Source organism: Chelonia mydas, chromosome 26 (genome assembly GCF_015237465.2).
Source record: "Chelonia mydas isolate rCheMyd1 chromosome 26, rCheMyd1.pri.v2, whole genome shotgun sequence".
NCBI lineage: Eukaryota > Metazoa > Chordata > Testudines > Cheloniidae > Chelonia > Chelonia mydas.
In genome coordinates this window covers 13,520,225-13,538,083 of record NC_057859.1, presented here as the reverse complement: position 1 = coordinate 13,538,083, position 17,859 = coordinate 13,520,225, and the positions used below count along the sequence as shown (strand labels likewise).

Here is a 17,859-nt window from a genome sequence, read left to right as displayed (position 1 = left end):
TAATGGGCAACAGACCCAACAACTGGCAACGTGGAGGGGACCCTAATCCAGCAACAGAGAGAGATGGAAACTGGTCCTGCAGGGAAAGGATTTTAAAACATCTGGCTGTTTGGGGAAAATGCAGCCCTGGAGGGGACTGGACCAGCTCTATGCCTGAGTGGAACAGCACGAAATAGCTAATGGTACAACTGAGATGACTAAAGTGGTGGTTTTACAGCTTGGAAGGGGGGGGCTAAATCTTACAAGCTGGAACACAACCCTCCAGGCTTCTCTTACTCAGCAGATGTTTGCTGAGGTTGTGGAAATTCTCCCAAATCGCCTCCCTCCTAGGCCCCTGGGCACCACAGAGTGTTTCCGCTTTTATAAATAGAACCAAACAGCCATTCCCAAATTTGCGGCTGCGTCGAGGAAATTAACGGAGCATTGTCAGTTTGGAGAGCGTTTCAATGGGGTGTTCAGTTACTGTGCGGTTTGCAAGATGGAGCAATTGACTGAGGTTGGTTTAACCCTCAGCTGTGCACTAGAAATTGCGTGATCGACGGAGAGAGCTGCTAAAAATGCCAGGGAGCTGCAACAGCACCCAGGCACCAAATAAATGGGAGGTCAGCCCAAAATGGACAGCACTCTGGCTGCATGCTCTTGCTGTGGCAAGCAGTTCCTCCGTGCAAAGGGCTGCAACAAACTGGGGCGCAGACAGGGTGATGTGCAAAATGCACAACCACCATCTCACAAGGAGAAGCCCGGGGATTTTCGTCAGCTTGCCGGTGACAGCATGGAGTCCACGGAAAATGCTGGGGCATAAGAACATAAGAGCGGCCAGACTGGGTCAGACCAAAGGTCCAACTAGCCCAGTGTCCAGTCTTCCGACAGTGGCCAAGGCCAGGTGCCCCAAAGGAATGAACAGGACAGGGAATCATCAAGTGATTCATGCCGTTGCCCATTCCCAGCTTCCGGCAAACAGAGGCTAGGGACACCATCCCTGCCCATCTTGGCTAATAGCCATTGATGGACCTATCCTCCATGAACTTATCTAGTTCTTTTTTGAACCCTGTTATAATCTTGGCCTTCACAACATCCTCTGGCAAGGAGTTCCACAGGTTGACTGTGTGTTATATGAAGAAATACTTCCTTTTGTTTCTTTTAAACCTGCCGCCTATTAATTTCATTGGGTGACCCTAGTTCTTGTGTTATGAGAAGGAGTAAATAACACTTCCTTATTTACTTTCTCCATACCAGTCATGATTTTATAGACCTCTATCATATCCCCCTTAGTCGCCTCTTTTCCAAGCTGAAAAGTCCCCGTCTTATTAATCTCTCCTCATACGGAAGCCGTTCCATACCTCTAATCATTTTTGTTGCCCTTTTCTGAACCTTTTCCAGTTCCATCTGTATCTCTCCAACAGTTTGTGTAACAATAAAGGGTCCGTTACACATGTCTTTTCACATGGACGGAGCAAGACATCAAATGGATCTGGATACCGGGTCTGCCATGTCTGCGTTGGATAATCCAAGGCTCTTTAAAGAGGGGAAGTTGCAGAATACTCGGTGCTACTAAAAACATACACAGGGGAAATCCTCACCCCCCTGGCGGTTATTACACTGAACGCAACATACAAATGTGTACTGTTAAACCTCTCTGCTGTGAGGCGAGAGGGTCAGGTATTATTTGACGGAGAGTGGCTGAGAGAGATTCAGGTGGACAGCAGAGCATAAAAGGTTCAGATCTTCCCATGTTATTTAGGCACCTAATTCCCGTTGATTTCAAAATCCCAGCAGATTTACAAAACTGTATGGACTCTGGCCCAAAACAAACCTCTTAGACAAGGCAGAGGACGTCTTTCAGGAGGGCACCAAAACCTTAAAACACCTGCAAGCAAAACTTGTGCCTGAAGGGGGAGCAATTCCTACATTTTGCAAAGCTGGTCCAGTGCATTTTGCCATAGGGTGCTTACAGGACTCCAGAACTATACCCAAGGTCAACTGGAGCGAATGGAGTGAAAAAGAACAGGGTTGGCCACATTTGTGGTGATTTCAAGGCTGCATGAAGATCAGTATCCCTGGCCTAGAAGTCAGGCTGTAATTGCCTCATTAGCTGATGGGAGGCATTTCTCCGAGATTGACCGAGCCCAAGCCTATCTACAAATGGAGATTGAAGAATTTCTGTGTGGGGTGAATTGCTGCTTAGAAAAGCCCCTCGGGAAAGGAATCCTCATGGAGTCTTTGCAAGCAGTTTACTGCAACTGAAGGGTGTGAAAGTGATTTAATCAAGAACGTTTCAGGTCCTAACAGCCAGAAATTTTCGGTTGTGAATGGATCCACTGACTTTCCTGTTGAAGCATCCAGTGTGGAGAGCTTTGAGAAGGGCTCAGATGAAGTGAAAGCTGTTAAGAAAGTTGAACAGTCCTCTAACCAAGTGGCTGTGTTGGCCCAGCTTGTTGGGGAGACAAGGTTGTTGAGAGAGGAATGTCTCCATGCTGATTCTGTGAGTGATCGGAGGGAAGACTGGGTAGCTGAGTCTGCAGAGCAGAACAGCTGGGCAGTTAATCTCTCGAGAATGCAGGTCTGCTCTCATCTCCAGACACTTTGGATATGACCTGTAGTCTCTCAGTGAACTTAACATCTAATTCCACGTGGAAGCAGAGGTTGGTAAGGAAAGGACAACAGAACTTGGAGCCTAGCTGGTTAGTGAAAATGGATGGTATCTCTCAAAGACAGAGTCCAGCCGTGGAATTGGTAGCAGTTAAGGATCTGAAAACTGGCGAACTGGCTCCTGTCTGTGGTAATGCAAACTACTTGGCTGGCAGGGAGAAGAAGGACTTGCTAACAGCTAAAAGAAAAGGAGTACTTGTGGCACCTTAGAGACTAACCATGCATCCCATGAAGTGAGCTGTAGCTCACGAAAGCTTATGCTCAAATAAATTGGTTAGTCTCTAAGGTGCCACAAGTCCTCCTTTTCTTTTTGCGAATACAGACTAACACGGCTGTTACTCTGAAACTTGCTAATAGCTGTTAGCACAGAGAGCACGCCCAACCAGCCAGTGAATTCTGTTAAGCAAGAGAAATCAGGGTTTGATCTTTCAGGACAAGGGGGAAAGAAAGACCTTAACTCTGCAAAGGGAAGCCACAGGCTGACCCTAAAAGGCCCAAACCCCAATGGTATTGAGCCAAAGGTGTGGAATAACAAACATGAATGTAGATGGACACTTGCAATGAATTTGTTGTTATTGCTCATGGTAATTTTTGTAACTAATGTGTTGCTACTACCAAAAACTGTAAAAATGTCCAGTGTGCCTAATCTTTTGGAAAATCCCTTGAACACGTTAAAAGGAATACATGAGAACCCACTCTGTGTTAAAAGGCCTTGTTATAGTGATGTTTCAGTTAATGCCTGTAAACAGTACTGGAACTTTTCACAGGGGAAAAGACATTCCAGACCTGATGTGCTGTATGAAAAGGGAAACTGAGGCACACTACCATATTGCTTTCAGGGCTAAATGCCAAGATTCCTGTCCTATAAACAACAGTAATATCTCCATTAAGTTGATGTTAATTGGGTTTCAAACATTTGCCAGAGTTTGTATGAATAAAGTAGCTATGTTCTTTAGCTCTTGGCAAGATCACATGAGACATACAGGACCCATGCTGCAAAAGCAGATCCAATCCACTATTGTTCTAACCAAGTTTTACCTTGAGTTTGTAAGGAGATTCAAAGTAGCAGCCGTGTTAGTCTGTATCCACAAAAAGAACAGGAGGACTTGTGGCACCTTAGAGACTAACAAATTTATTTGAGCATAAGCTTTCGTGAGTTACAGCATCCGATGAAGTGAGCTGTAGCTCACGAAAGCTTATGCTCAAATAAATTGGTTAGTCTCTAAGGTGCCAAAAGTCCTCCTGTTCTTTTTAAGGAGATTCAATCATGTTAGTGAACAGGACTTTGATAAACCATTTCTGTTATACACCAGTACTTGCTACAGTAAGACAGAACCAAGGATGTCCACAAGTCACACAAGCAATTCCCCTAGACGCTCCAGTTTCCCAGTATCACCCAACCGTTATGGGGACAAATGGTTAGGAAAACCAATACCCCAGTAAAAGAAAAAAGGTTCTCTCGATCCCAAAGGACCAAGCCCCAGACCCAGGTCAATATACAAATCAGATCTTACCCACAAATCAAGCTGTTGCCAATCCTTTAGAATCTAAAATCTAAATCCACAGGGAAAACCAAAGTCTTCTCTGGCTGGCTGGTTTGGTTTGCCTTGGTGTGCATAGAAACCCAGCCTCGGGCTGTGACTGCCCTGCTTGAAGCAGTTTGTCCTGAATTGGCACTCTCAGTGGGGTCCCTCCAGAACCAGCCTCGTTACAGCACGCTCGGTTACTACTGACCGATCTCACTAAGAGTCCTGCACGTAGGACGGAAGAATCCCATGCACCGCTACTGACTAGGGACCGAATGGCTCAGCAGCAGTTCTGCAGAAAAGGACCTAGGGGTGACAGTGGACGAGAAGCTGGATATGAGTCAACAGTGTGCCCTTGTTGCCAAGAAAGCCAATGGCATTTTGGGATGTATAGGTAGGGGCATGGCCAGCAGATCGAGGGATGTGATCATTCCCCTCTATTCGGCATTGGTGAGGCCTCATCTGGAGTACTGTGTCCAGTTTTGGGCCCCACACTACATGAAGGATGTGGAAAAACGGGAAAGCGTCCAGCGGAGGGTAACAAAAATGATTAGGGGTCTGGAACACATGAGTTATGAGGAGAGGCTGAGGGAACCGGGATTGTTTAGTCTGCGGAAGAGAAGAGTGAGGGGTGATTTGATAGCTGCTTTCAACTACCTGAAAGGGGGTTTCAAAGAGGATGGATCTAGACTGTTCTCAGTGGTGGCAGATGACAGAACAAGGAGTAATGGTCTCAAGTTGCAGTGGGGGAGGTTTAGGTTGGATATTAGGAAAAAAATTTTTACTAGGAGGGTGGTGAAGCACTGGGATGGGTTACCTAGGGAGGTGGTGGAATCTCCTTCCTTAGCGATTTTTAAGGTCAGGCTTGACAAAGCCCTGGCTGGGATGATTTAGTTCGGGATTGGTCCTGCTTTGAGCAGGGGGTTGGACTAGATGACCTCCTGAGGTCCCTTCCAACCCTGATATTCTATGATTCTACTTAACACAGCGGCCGTATTGCAAACTGTTGCACAATGGACAGAAGTGGGGTTGGTCTATAGCTCGTCTCTCTCACCAACTGAAGTTGGTCCGATAAAAGACTTCACCCACTTTGTCCATCTACAGCAGTGGTTTTCAAACTTCGGGTCGCGACCCAGTACTGAGTCGCAGAATGCAAGGCACTGGGTCGCCTCGCTCAGCACCCAGGAACCCTGGCGGCTGGCCACTAAAAATGAGTAGTCCCTATCTGCTCTGACACCATCAGCGGGTCCGGCTCCTAGGCAGGGGGGCCACGACACTCTGCGCGCTGCCCCCACTCTGAGCACTGGCTCCGCACTCCCATTGGCTGGGAACTGGCCAGTAGGAGCTGGGGGGGTGGTGCCTTCAGGCAAGAGTCACACAGAGCTGCTTGCGCACCTCCTCTTAGGCACTGGACCTGCTGGCCACTTCCGGGGCACAGCACAGGCAGGAAGCCTGTCTCTGCACCCCAGCTGCGCAGCTGACCGGGAGCCACTGGAGATAAGCCCATGACCCAACCCTGTGCCCCAATCCTCTGCCCCAGTCCTGAGCCTCCCCAAACCCGGAGCCCCCTCCTGCACCCCAAACCCCTCATCCCTGGCCCCACCCCAGAGCCTGCATCCCTAGCCCAGAGCCCTGACCCCCCTCCTGCACCCCAACCCCTTGCCCCATCCCAGAGCCCCCTCCCACACCCTGAACTCCTCATTCCTGGCATCACCCTGCAGCGCTCAACCCCCACACCCTAACCCTCTGCCCCAGCCCTGAGCCCCTCCCACACCCCAAACCGCTCATCCCCAGCTCTGTTGGGTCGTGGGTATCAACAATTTTCTTCAACTGGGTCACCAGAAAAAAAGTTTGAAAACCACTGGTCTACAGTCAGCCATGGTTCTTGATGAAGTTAAGAAGCTTCCAGAATCAAGAAGGGTCCTTACCAACTACAGCACACCTCTGCTTATGAAGATAGCTTGTGCCACCTCACGTTATGGAGTTGGCGCAGTCATTTCACAAGGGGTGGAAGATCCCACTGCTTGAGATCTCTTGGCAGAAGGGAAGGGAGCTGTACCTGAATTGAGCGAGAAGCTCAGAGTGGAGTTCAAAAGTGTCACCGATCCCTGGCGGGCAACGATTCACCAACCGCTGCTTTCGGTTTTAATGAAAGGAGTCCCGGCACTGATTCCAGCATGGTTACAGAGAGGGGCGATGTTCGTGCACACGCACTGTCCTGATAGTGAGTTCAAAAGGGCCAGCCGACATGCAATGCAGATTGCTTGACATGCTGGCCCATTGGGAAGTGGCGGGTAAACTGGCCTATGGAATTGGCACCAGAGCCAGGTAGGTATGATCCATGTGGCACAAACTGAACCCTTGCCATGGACAACGAAACCCTAACAATGACCCAGTGCCGGTGAAAGAGCAGGACATTTCGAGGAGTGGATGGGCACAGACAGCTGTGTCCATCTTTCTTTGCTCACAAAGAACCGTTACGTGTATATCACGGTTGCAAAATGGTTATTCCTATGGGGCTCAGGGCCCACGTAGTCCAAAAATTAGATGAAGACTATTTGGGAATTTCAAAAAGGCAAAGTCTGGCCAAGAGTCCTGGGTGGGTGGGCAGGCATTGATACACAACGGAGGAAATGGCAGAACAAACGTCAAGATTGTCAGCGAACGTAACACATGCCTAAACGTGCTCCGTTGCATGGACAATGGTGGACCGTTTCTGGGGCCATATACTGCCGTGGGTGCCCAACCTAACCGGCTTGCAGTATTCTGCGTGCATTCCACTAGTTCAGCAAAGAGGGTTAAGACTCGGCTTTTCAGGACTGGGAGTTTCCGAGCAGATGATGACAACGGAACCCAATTCACATCCGAAGATGTCCCATTGTTTGTCGAGAGAAATGGTATCAAACACAGCACCTCAGCTCCTCACCGTCCCGGCAGAAATGTTCCTGCAGACATTCAAGCAAGCGATCTAGACTCTGACCCCCGATAAAGCCCACAAAATATTGCAATTTTTCTCTCGGCCTATAGCAATGCAGCCCATGTGATTGCAAATCAGATGCCAGCAATGTTGTTTATGGGAGGTAATTTAGGGTCTCACCTGGATTGGTTAAACTGAATGTTCGTAAGAATCAGGTGGATGTGATTATTTGTGGCAGGGCGGTCAGGCTGGGTGAGAAAATCTTAGTGAGGGACGACCAAGCTGACTGGGGGAGCCTTGGAGCAACTGCATCTGGGCCTTTGCCTCAGTGGAGAGAAACGGCACCAAACACGCCCCAGAAAAGACTCATAACCCAGCCTTGAAGCACAAGTTCCACAACACTGCCGCCTCCTGGAAATCCCGAGCCGCGATACAGCGAGAGGAGCCTCCTGGCCCTGTTTCTACTCCCAGGGACCCTGACACTACAAAGCAGGGAGATGTCCCTGACGCAGCAACCCCACAAAGAGCAGACGGCGCCCCAAACACTGTTCCGATGCCCACGAGGCGTTCTCCAGGGAGAAGCCACCACTCAGACTGGGCCGTGCAGAATGTTGCGTGTTTAGTGACACTCACGGATTGGTAACTCCTTGGTCATGTCCTTTCACGCTAAAGGGGGAGGAGCCTGTCGTGTGTAGGAACTGGGGGGTTGCCCTTGCGGTCGGGGGGCTCTGGGGAGGTGGCGGGCGATGGGGCAAGGCGAGGAGGAGTGCGGGGTGGGCGGGTGCCATGTGCTGAGTGACTGGCAACCCGATCGGTCTATCAGTAGCACTTACCTTTGTCCCGTTCCCCATACGTCCGGGATCTCTCCTCTTCCTCATCATAGGGTGAGGCGATTCTGGGAGTCTCGGGCAGGCTGTAATCCTTTTCGGCTGGTGGGGGGATCAGAGGTCTCTCAGGTTGCCGGTACCTCTCCTCTTCCTCGTAGGGCTGGGTGGGGGGTGGTATCTTGGGCCTCCTCCCACCAGATGGCTTCTTGGTGGCTTTGGGAGGCTTCTCCTTGGGCTTCTTGGTGGCCTTTGGGCGCTTCTCCTTGGGCTTCTTGGTGGCCTTTGGGTTCTTCTCCTTGGGCTTCTTGGTGGCCTTTGGGTGCTTCTCCTTGGGCTTCTTGGTGGGCTTGGGGGGCCGCTCCTTTTTCCCTTTCTTGGGTTTCTCTTTAACCTTCACAGTTGTCCCTGTATAAAAGGAAAGAGTCAGTCCCAGGCTGGTCTCTGGGCCCCACGCAACCAGCTGGGCTCCGGGTCTCTGCCCATCAGGCCTATGGGGCCACCTTCCTCCACCCAGCTGGGCCCCAGGGAGTCATTGTCACTCCACATATGAAGCCAGCCCCACTCTGTTGGGGCCTGGCTCTTCCCCTGCCTTTCAGCAGGACATTAAACAATACCCACTGGGGATTTCTGATGCCCATGGCCCACTGGGCACACAGCCTTGCCAGCACCTTAGGCCACAGCCTCTGTGTCCGGGCAGCTCCCTGGGATTCCTTCTATTTCCCACACAATGACCTAGGCTGCCCGCATTCTCCACCACTTCCACACAAGAAGCAGCCAGCACTTAGAAATGTTAAGTCTTCTGCTATTTGGAGCCTGGCTTATAAGCTGTGAATGGTCAGCGTTGGTAATGCCAACCTTGCAGTGCGCCAGCCCAATCGCACTGGTCATTCAGCCACCAAATCCGGCCGCGGCGTGTCTGCAAACCAAGAGAGCGCCCATTGGAACAATTAGCCAGGTTCTTTGCATGCGTCACTCCCGGCCACTCGCTTATTCAGCAAGCAACTTGGCGGGAGGGGTGTCGGGGTGGTTCAAACCTCCTGTTCTACTGATTGGACACCATGATCCTGAGAATTGTTTCTAGTCCCTGATGGGGCGAGAGCAATCAGCTGCCCCAGCGAATACCCACGGTTATGAATATGAGGTTTGCTTTCTGGGAATGTTCTCCAGCAGTCACGGATCATCTCTTCTGCCCCCCATCCCCACCCCCCATTCTGGGAACAATCCGCCCTCCTCAGGACAGTCAGGGAGCCAGCATCAAAGGGATGGGGGGGAAGATGAGCAGGAAATACCTTGGCATAATTGTCCAGCTCCCGCCCCACTGATCTGACCCCAGGATGGGCCCCAGGACAGAAGCGAGCACCTTGCTGCACCATCAGCTGGACACAGAGGCAGGGGAACAGGGAACAGCTGAAGGGGGAGTGGCACAGGTGGGCAGCGTGGGTATCTGGCTCTGTTAGTGCCCTTGCCCGGATGCCCCTTGCGGACTGGCGAGGGATGCAGAGGGCACTCCAGGAGGCAGGTGCTCTTTGGGCATATTTCAGGGTGGGGGCTCTGAGATCGCACCGGCCCAGGGCTCCAGCGAGCTCCAGCCAGACAGGGAGGCCTCGCGCTGTGACTCAGTGGCTGACAGGAAGGCGAGGAGGCTGCTGAGTAACGGCCCCGTTGCTCCAGAGCAGCCGCAGGCTCATTCCAAAGCTCTGAGCGGCAGCGTTCCCACATCCTCTGGTGCGTGAGCAGAGAGGGCTCAATCCTGGGCTGGGATTTGGAGCCCCCCCGTGCCTAGGGGAACAGAGCAGAACTTCCCCACTGCCCTGAGTGCCCGCTGTTTGCCCAGCGCCCCCCCCAGGAGGGTGACCCTCACCTGGCCCCGCTGAACTGACGTGCCCAGAGCAGGCTGCAGGGAGGAACGAGTCCCCTGGGCAGCGTATACAACAACCAGGGCCCCCTCCTCCTCCTTGCTCCCTCGTCCTGGGGGAAGCTCCATTCTGGGCACAGGTGGAGTTGTATTTCCTCACTCCTTGCCCAACCTCGGCAGCAACCAGACGCTCCCACGTCCCACCCGGTCGGTGCGGATACGCCCGGCGGCCGCGGAGGAGCAAACGAGCTGCAGGTTTCTGACAAACCGATCCGCCAGGAGAGCCGTGACGCGGCCATCATGAGGCGACGAACCGTTCATCGCCGCTCCCTGCAATGAACGGCCCTCAGCTCACACCTCTCCAGCCACCTACCCTAACCCAGGGCCCTGCCCTGGGTGACAGGCCATTAGGGCTGTCTCAGACAAGCCTTCCTGTCCCACTCGGGGCCCTGAGCAGGGAGCACGGCCCCCTCCCTGGAGAAGCTGGCACAGCCCCACAGGCTGAGCAGAACAGAGCGAGCCCCCGCCAGGGTCCAGGCTGCTCACCGGCAGCCGCCGAGAAGGGAAACCTCACCCCTGAGGGCTGGGCCGGCAGCCAAACCCCGCTCTGCAGGCCTCAGCCTGGAAAAGCTGACAGGATGGAGAGGGCGGCCCATTTCCAAAGCCCAGAGGGGCCATGCTGCCAGGGGCTTGTGCAATCAGGAGCCCTGGCGAGAGACAGCGTGTGCAAGGCTATCCCTTTCCCCCACCCAGCTCTTCAACCCTGACCCACCCCCTCTCTCCCAGCCCTGCGATGCCCGTCAGCTCAGACCCGGCGTCCGGCACTGGTAAGGACAGCAGCACAAAGCTCTCCCGTGCCAGATTCCCCTTCCTGCCCCATCGCTCGACACCCGATCCATACGGCGCTTCCACCCCGCCATGGGGGCTGGGAGCAGGGGGAAGCGAACCCAGCTGCCCTCCGTGCTCTGGGGCCTGCTCACAGCCTGGGAGAAGCCCTGGCAAAGGCATCAGCCCCCACGGACGCAGCCTCCTCAGGACACAGGAGGGAGAGAGGATGGAGCTAGGGGCCAGCTGAAAGTTTTCCATCATGACCATATAGAAATTTGGCTTTTCCGCTAAACCAGTTTTTTGTTGTTGCAAAAAGCTTCTCTTTCCTGTGGGGGGGATTTCAGTGGGAAAAACTAGTGCCGAAAACCTGCAATATTTAGACCCTGAAATGCCGCTGCGGTGCCCCATGGGAGATGCAGTTCAGTTGTCTCGCTCCCCTCTTCTACTCCATGGGCCAAGCTCCCCAGGGGACTTCATCTCCCATGATGCTCTGCAGCCATAGGCCTGCCATGCCCCTCCCCAAAAGGGGAGCCCATTGTGCATCACGGGAGATGCAGCCGGACCAGGGAGCCGGGCCCACAGCAGCCAGTGGGAGGACACAGCACCCAAATTACAAGTCCCATGAGCAGGAGGGGGTGCAGGGGAATGGGTGGGGCTCCCATTTCCCAATCGAAATATTTGGGGGGGTTGATTTTTTTCACTGAAAACGCTAAATGTTCTAGTTCTCAGTCACACGCCCCATGCGGCGGGGTTCACACTGCTGTCCCGCAGTGAGCTACCGCTGTGGGTCAGCATGGAGGGGGATGCCAAGGGGCAGGACGGCTGGGGGTTGGGGATGGCTAACGGCGCCTCCTGCCAGCCACCAGGAAAGCTGCACGACAGATCTGTGTTAAGGCTGAGAGTGGAAGCAGGCAGGCACACAAACACACACGCGGATGCACGGATCCATGTGAACACACACACATACGGGGCACATTTATTGTTCTGCCAAGCCCATGCTTTCTGGGCTCCTGATTTTTGGGGGTGTGGGCCTGGTTCCCCTCCTGGCCTAGGCAGCTCGGTGGGGACATTTTGGAGCCTGGCCTGGGATCACTCTTGTGACCATCTGACTGGCCCACCTGTGAGCTGGTCCCAGAGACAGCCCTGGTGCGAGGGTAACCGCCCCACCTGTGCCCCCCTGTGGCTGTCCGGAGGGGACACCGGGACATCAGCTCCCCACATCACCCTCTGCGCTAACACTTGTGGGGAGGTGGGGCTGGATTCTCAATCGACCCCTCTAACAGGGACAGCACGGACTAGCCCCCCTGCAGCCCTGGGCCATCAGCACAGGGGAGAGGAGGGTGCAGCTGAGTTCGTGCAGTGCAGGAGGGGCGGGCTGGGATTGCGGGGGGTGTGTGTGTGTGTGATAAAAGAGACTGTCCATACAGGGGTTTGCTCTCTTGTAGCTATGACAGATGGGGGAGGGGGTGAGTATGCCCTGGGATCTATGTGGGGGGGGGAGATCTGCCCCCGGGGGCACAGACTCCACCATGGTTGCCCCCAGGCACTAACAGCCCGGTTTGCTAGGAGGACACAACCGATCCGGCGCTGATCTCCAGACATCTCCGTTGGGCAGGAGCCAAATACCAGCCCCGTTGCTCCTTGGGAAGGGACAGTCCACACCCACCTCTGACGGCCAAGGGTGCCCCATCGCAGCAGGGTTCCTGCAGCATCCAGGGCTGCCGCCGTCAGAGACCGGAGCCTGGGCTGGGTGGACCCCGGCTCTGACCCAGGCTGGCGAGCCCTGTGTTCCAGTCTCCAGCCTGTCGCCCACGGCTGGGAACCCCCGGTAGCGCCGACCAGCCTGGGGCGGGGAGAAGGGGCAGTGGCTCCCAAGGCGTTTTGGGAAGCCCAGCATGGCCAGGGGCGCGGGCTGCTCCGCTCTCCTGCTCCCCCTCTCCCCAGGGGCACCCAGCACAAAGCCAGTCAGCGGGACCCCCACATCCTGAGCTGCACGTTGCAGCCAGCCCAGCCCCTCTGCTGGCCCTAGGTTGCTGCTGGCAAGTCGCTCTAGGCCCAGTTGCCCCTGCCCAGCCCCTGGGTGCCAGTCACACCTACGTGGAGTGGACATAGGAAATCAGGTCTCGAGGGGGCTGGGCAGGATTGGGCCCAGGCAGAGTTGGGCCCAAGGGGGTGGGTAGGGCAGGATCGGGTGCCAAGGTAGCCAGGCAGAATTGGACCCAAGGGGGCGGGGTAGGGCAGGATCAGGCCCTCTGTACCCAGGTTGCGCTCAGAACACTTACCTTCTTCCACCTCCGTGGGGGCCTTGGCTGCCTTGCCCTTCCCTGCAGGCTTCAGCCTCCCTTGCGGCTCGGGGGGCTCCTCCAGCCCCCGCCCCCCGGCTTCCTCCTCGCCCTCGGGGCTGACCTCCCGCAGGAAGCCCTGCAGGAACTCCTCGATCTCGTCGTCCGTCAGCTCCGTCGGGAGCTGCCCCGGGCTGGGGGTCAGCAGCCCCACAAGCAGGCAGAGCAGCAGCAGCCGGCAGGCTCCGCCGAGCCCCATGGCAGCCTCACGCCCCCTGGGGTGGAGGGGGCTAGGGCAGAGTTAGAAACCCCCCCAGCCCCAGAGGGCACAGACCCTGGCCTCACCTGGCCTACGGGCTGGCTGGCCGCGCAGGGGCTGGGCGTGTGGGGACAGGGCCCGGGGGGGGGGGGGGGGGGCTGTTTGTCGCTCAAGCTTCCTTCGGGGCAGCCGGGTCACCGGGCTCTGCAGCAGGCAGATGCGGCGCAGCTGTCAGGACGGGGCAGCTCCGGGGCTTCCGGAGCGGGCGGTGGAATGCGCTGCCGACGGGGGGCGGAGGGGGAGCCGGAGCCAGCCCCGAAGAATGCAGCTCCGCACAGCTGGGCTTAATTCAGACCAGAAGGTTGTGGCTGAGTCAGCTTTGAAGTCAGAGGCAGCAGGCCAAGGGCTGGGAGCCAGCAGGCCCCCCCCCGACGCCCTGGAGCGGTTGCCCCCCCGCCCACATCCAAAAGTGGGGGGTCCAGGCTGGGCCGTACGGACCGGTCCAATACGCCCAGCGATCGCTGCAGCCAGCAAACGGCGCCCGAGAGCTCCAAGACGCCTCGCTGTCGCCCGGCTGCCCCCAATAGGGTCTCCAGCTCCCCCCACGCAGAGGGGGCTTCAGCAACGCAGTTCCCCTTGCTGCGGCTGGCCGCCGGGACTCCAATCTGCAGGGTGTGGGTGGGGGGTTGATCCAGTCCCGGAGCGCAGCAGCGGGCGCCTTCCCCTCTCCCCTACAGCAGTCGGAGTGAACGCCAGGCAGCCAGAGGAGCCGTCTAGCTCTGCGGAGGAAACCAAGGCCAGCCTCCCCTTCCCTTTTCCAGGGGAGGGTGGATCAGAGAAGGCAGCGCCCTCCGCTGTAACCCCACCCTGCCTGGGGAAGGGGAGATGTTCAGGCACCACGGGTTCAGCAGAGACTTCCAGCGGTGTAGGAGATCCATTCCCAGCCAGCGCTGGGACGGGACGGCAGAGTTTCAAGCCGAGGTGCCCGGGATGCCAGCCCACTGCCGAATGCAGGAGGCCCTGGGAGGATCCGATCCAAACCACCCAGGGGCCGGACGGCTCCAGATCCCTTCAGAGGAAGGAGCAAGCTCTCCCCAAATATACCGAGCAGAGGTGGGATTGGGGGCCCAAAGCCCAGGCAGGCACCCAGGGGGGCATGACTGTACAGCCAACAGCAGAGTCACCTTCTTCTCCCAGGACTCTTGTCGGTTCTGCAGCTGGACCCCTGGATTTTGTGGCCCACTGGTTTCCATGCCAGGTCTACTGGACTCGGTGGCCAGGCCCCCCGCTGAACTCAGTGGCCTCTGGTGCAGCAGATGGGAAATTCTGTGCCTTAATTCTGTGCCCGGTTGGATAGCCAGCTCCGTTTGCCGTGCACTCTTTCCACGCTCGCCGTAAGCTGCTGGATGCTGCGTGATTGCACCACGGGAGCTGTCAGGGACAGCCTGCAGGGCGTGGCAGCTGGGGAGGGACAGCAGGGGTCTAGCACCTACGAAGGCATCGGGAGATTGTGGGAGAAGACAGTAGCTGGCTCCTTCTGCTAAAGCAATCAACAGTTTGTTGCCCCCTCATGGCACCGTTTGATCCCCAAATGTGGTAAAGCTCCTTACTACTCCCTCCACAAAGACTTGGTGACCCACCTTAGGGCATAAGTAAATCTGCACATGTGTCATCAGTAAGGTTCAGAGTTAACATGCTCTGACATCTCTGCCAGGTCACACAGGGCAGGTTTTCGTCAAAGAGCAGTCACACACCAACGGGGAGATCCTGGGAACCGAATCTGCACCCAGAGGAGAATTCTGCCGCACATTCCCTGACTGTGGACTCTGACGGGCCTGTTCTCAGCCAGGCCGTCCCTACGCGGAGTGCAGGACCGAAGGACGTGGCACAGCCACCTTTAAGCTCCCTTTGCCTTCAGGTTCTGCCCAGCCTCCTGTGTCAGCTACACCGGCCCCGCTGTGCTCCTCGTGGCCCCTGGGAAACAGAGAAGAGTTTCAGTGCGGTGTGCCCTAGGCAAACCTAGAGCTGGCTGCCAGGCTGCCCCAGCAGCCACCCATCGATGGGGAGCCTTCAAGGGGTGTTCCCCAGAGCTCCTTGGCCAATCAGGTATCTGCCCAGCCAGGCGCTCTGGGATCACTCACGCAGGGCTCCCTGGGCACTGGGAGGAGTCCGTCCTGCCGCACCCCTCAACACACCCCCAGATCCCTTCCCCAGGGATGTCCTAATCGCTGGTTGGAGACCAGAGCCAGGAAAGTCTGCTGCCAATGGCCCCAGCAGAGCCGGGGGAGCTGCCCCCAGACTCCTCCCATAGCTGCAGAGCTGCTGGCGCCCACTGACCAGATGCCCACCCCCAGTTCCAAACATCCCAGCCTTTGGGAGACATGGATCTGTACCCAGGCCCACCCTGCCAAGTGACAAACCTCCCTCTTGTCCCAGCTGCCAGCAGCTGGCACCCACCCGCTGTCCCCCTGGAGTTTCCCTAGGGTGAGATTGTTCCCTGGCACTGGGTAGCGTTTCCCAGGCCCACTCTGTACCATGCCGATACTGGGCCCACCTCTCCCTCCGCCTTGTGAACTCCGGCAGTGCTCGGGAATGTGCCCCCGGCACCCACGTCTGCTGGGATACGGGGATGTCTCTCTTCCAAGGTGGCTGGACTTGGCCTGGCCCGGCTCCCCACTACAGGCATCTGGGCCTCTTTCCACGGACCCTAATGGGAGTTGGTTGGACGCCATTATTCAGAGGTCTGCGTAATCCAGCCCGTCTCCTCCGAGGCAGAATCAGCAGCCCGGCTGTGATCCCAAACCCACCCCCGTCTGCAAAGCCAACCCGTCGCTGGGCAGCGTGGTCACCGTGCAGCACCGCAGGGTGCCGGGCTACACCCACAAACATCGCTCTGGGCCCAGCTGGCTAGCGACTGGGGAGAATAGAAGGAAACCAGCCAGCCGGAGCGAGCTCCCGCCTCCAGCACTCTGCTCACGGCCCCTCCGGGACAGGTCTGGCCTCTTTCAGCAGATCATTCGACAGGCAAGGGAAGGGACCCTGGCCATTGCTACCAGGTAATTGGCCATCCAGGGCCAAGGGGCACTGGAGGGAGATGCTTGGCTCACAGCAGAGATCGGATCTGGGGTGAAGTACTGGGCTGTCGGCCCATCATCAGCGGGAGACACTGGAGGCCAGAGATTCCATGGCCAGCAGCAGGATCTCAGACCCCTTGATCAGCCTGGTCAACACCAACCTACCACAGCACCAGATGCTAGAGCAGAGGAGGCCACGTGTTCTCCGGAGGAGAGCGTGATCTGGGCTGCTCTGTCACGTGCTCGCAGGCCTGACCCTGGGAGGGAGCGAGGCGTTGGCGGGGTCACACGGGGAACCCAGCCCCAGAACCCAGTGCCTTTTCTCTCCCCCCACGGAAAATGGGGGAAAGTCCCATAGAAAGAATGAGTCCTCCCAGGCCTGTATCAGAGGCTCCAGGTGAGGAGGCTGCCCGGGACGTAAGGGCAGATCGAGGGATCCAGAAAACCGGAAGATGACCCATCTCTGAGGCCAGCCCCGGAGGCTGTCTCACGGGAGCCATGACAGAGGGAGGAAATTAATAGCAGCTGCTGGGCTAGAGAAAACGGAATAGGGGTCCCGGGGCAGGCACCTGGCAAAGTGCCGGAGTCCTAAGGGCCAGGCAGAGTTCTCAGTGACTGTGGGATCGGAGGAGGAGTCTGGCTCCAAGGAAGCTGCAAGTCCTGAATACTTTGGCTCTGAAGGCCCACTTGGCCAAGGCCTCTCTGTGTCGTGGCTGCCGGCGAGTCTGAGTCTCTGGAGGGTTGTTGGGTCTGACACAGCTTTGGATCCGAGGACACGTCCCTCGGCTGGGCCGATCTGGACTCAAGGGCCATGCCAAAGGAGCAGCCGTGCCTTACACGGCGTGAACGAGAGGCCATTGATGGCTGCAGCTGGCCGGGGTGCCAGTGAACCCATGTCTCCCAGGGCAACCCCCCGTCCGTCACAGGCTCGCGAGCGCACGTTCGTTTCCTGTTTACCACTTACTGACCCTATCTGGGGAAGCAAACCAAGCGAGAGGCCAAGGGCTGAAGATAGGAATCCTCTGCTAGCCAGGGTGGTCTGCAGAGTCTCGTGATTAATGGGTAGAAGTTGGAAGCAGATGGGCCATTTCAACGATACAGCTCCTCCCCTCGCCCCCCTGCAAGGGCCCCGAGCGCCTTCTGGGGTTCATTATTTAGCCTTGTTGTCAGGAGAGTGAGTTAGCCAGAAAGAACAAAAGTGAGGCACAAATGTTTAACGGGGAGGGGCGAAGAACCGTCAGAACCACTCGCTCCCAGACCGGGGCGGGGGGATTTCCAGTGCCTGGGCATTTTCAATTGGGGGGGGGGCTCTTTCTAGTGCCGCACTAGCTCAACCACAAGCTATGGGCTGTATGCAGGAATCCCTTGGGACAGTTCTTTGGTCTGGGCGACCCTGGAGGCCAGACTAGATGAGCATCATGGTCCCTTCTGGCCTCCGATTGTCTAATTCTCACCCAGACAGCAAACCAGTGACCTGCCGCTCCTTGGGAGAGGGGTAGCAGCCTCTCATCTGGGGAAGCACAGAACCTCTGCTACACCCGTTCCAGCCTCATGCTGCTCTCTCCCCCGCTTTGCAAGTCTCCCTCTCAGATCTCTTCACTGGCTGAGCCCCCCGGGGACTGGTCTGTTCTGCAGGGGCCTG

The 17,859-nt window shown here is 56.5% G+C and overlaps 1 protein-coding gene across 1 annotated transcript in view; it reads right to left on the bottom strand.

The window, feature by feature from the left end:
* The window catches only part of AEBP1 (AE binding protein 1), a 33,976-nt gene extending 19,476 nt beyond the window's left edge, over positions 1 to 14,500 (bottom strand). Inside the window, exons 1-2 of the mRNA XM_043536335.1 lie at positions 12,885 to 14,500; positions 7,926 to 8,324 (exon numbers count right to left, since the gene is read on the bottom strand). Of these exons, the coding sequence (XP_043392270.1) occupies positions 7,926 to 8,324; positions 12,885 to 13,143 (658 nt within the window). The 5' untranslated portion in view covers positions 13,144 to 14,500. The remainder of the gene's footprint in view (positions 1 to 7,925; positions 8,325 to 12,884) is intronic.
* Between the last annotated feature and the right edge of the window lie 3,359 nt (positions 14,501 to 17,859).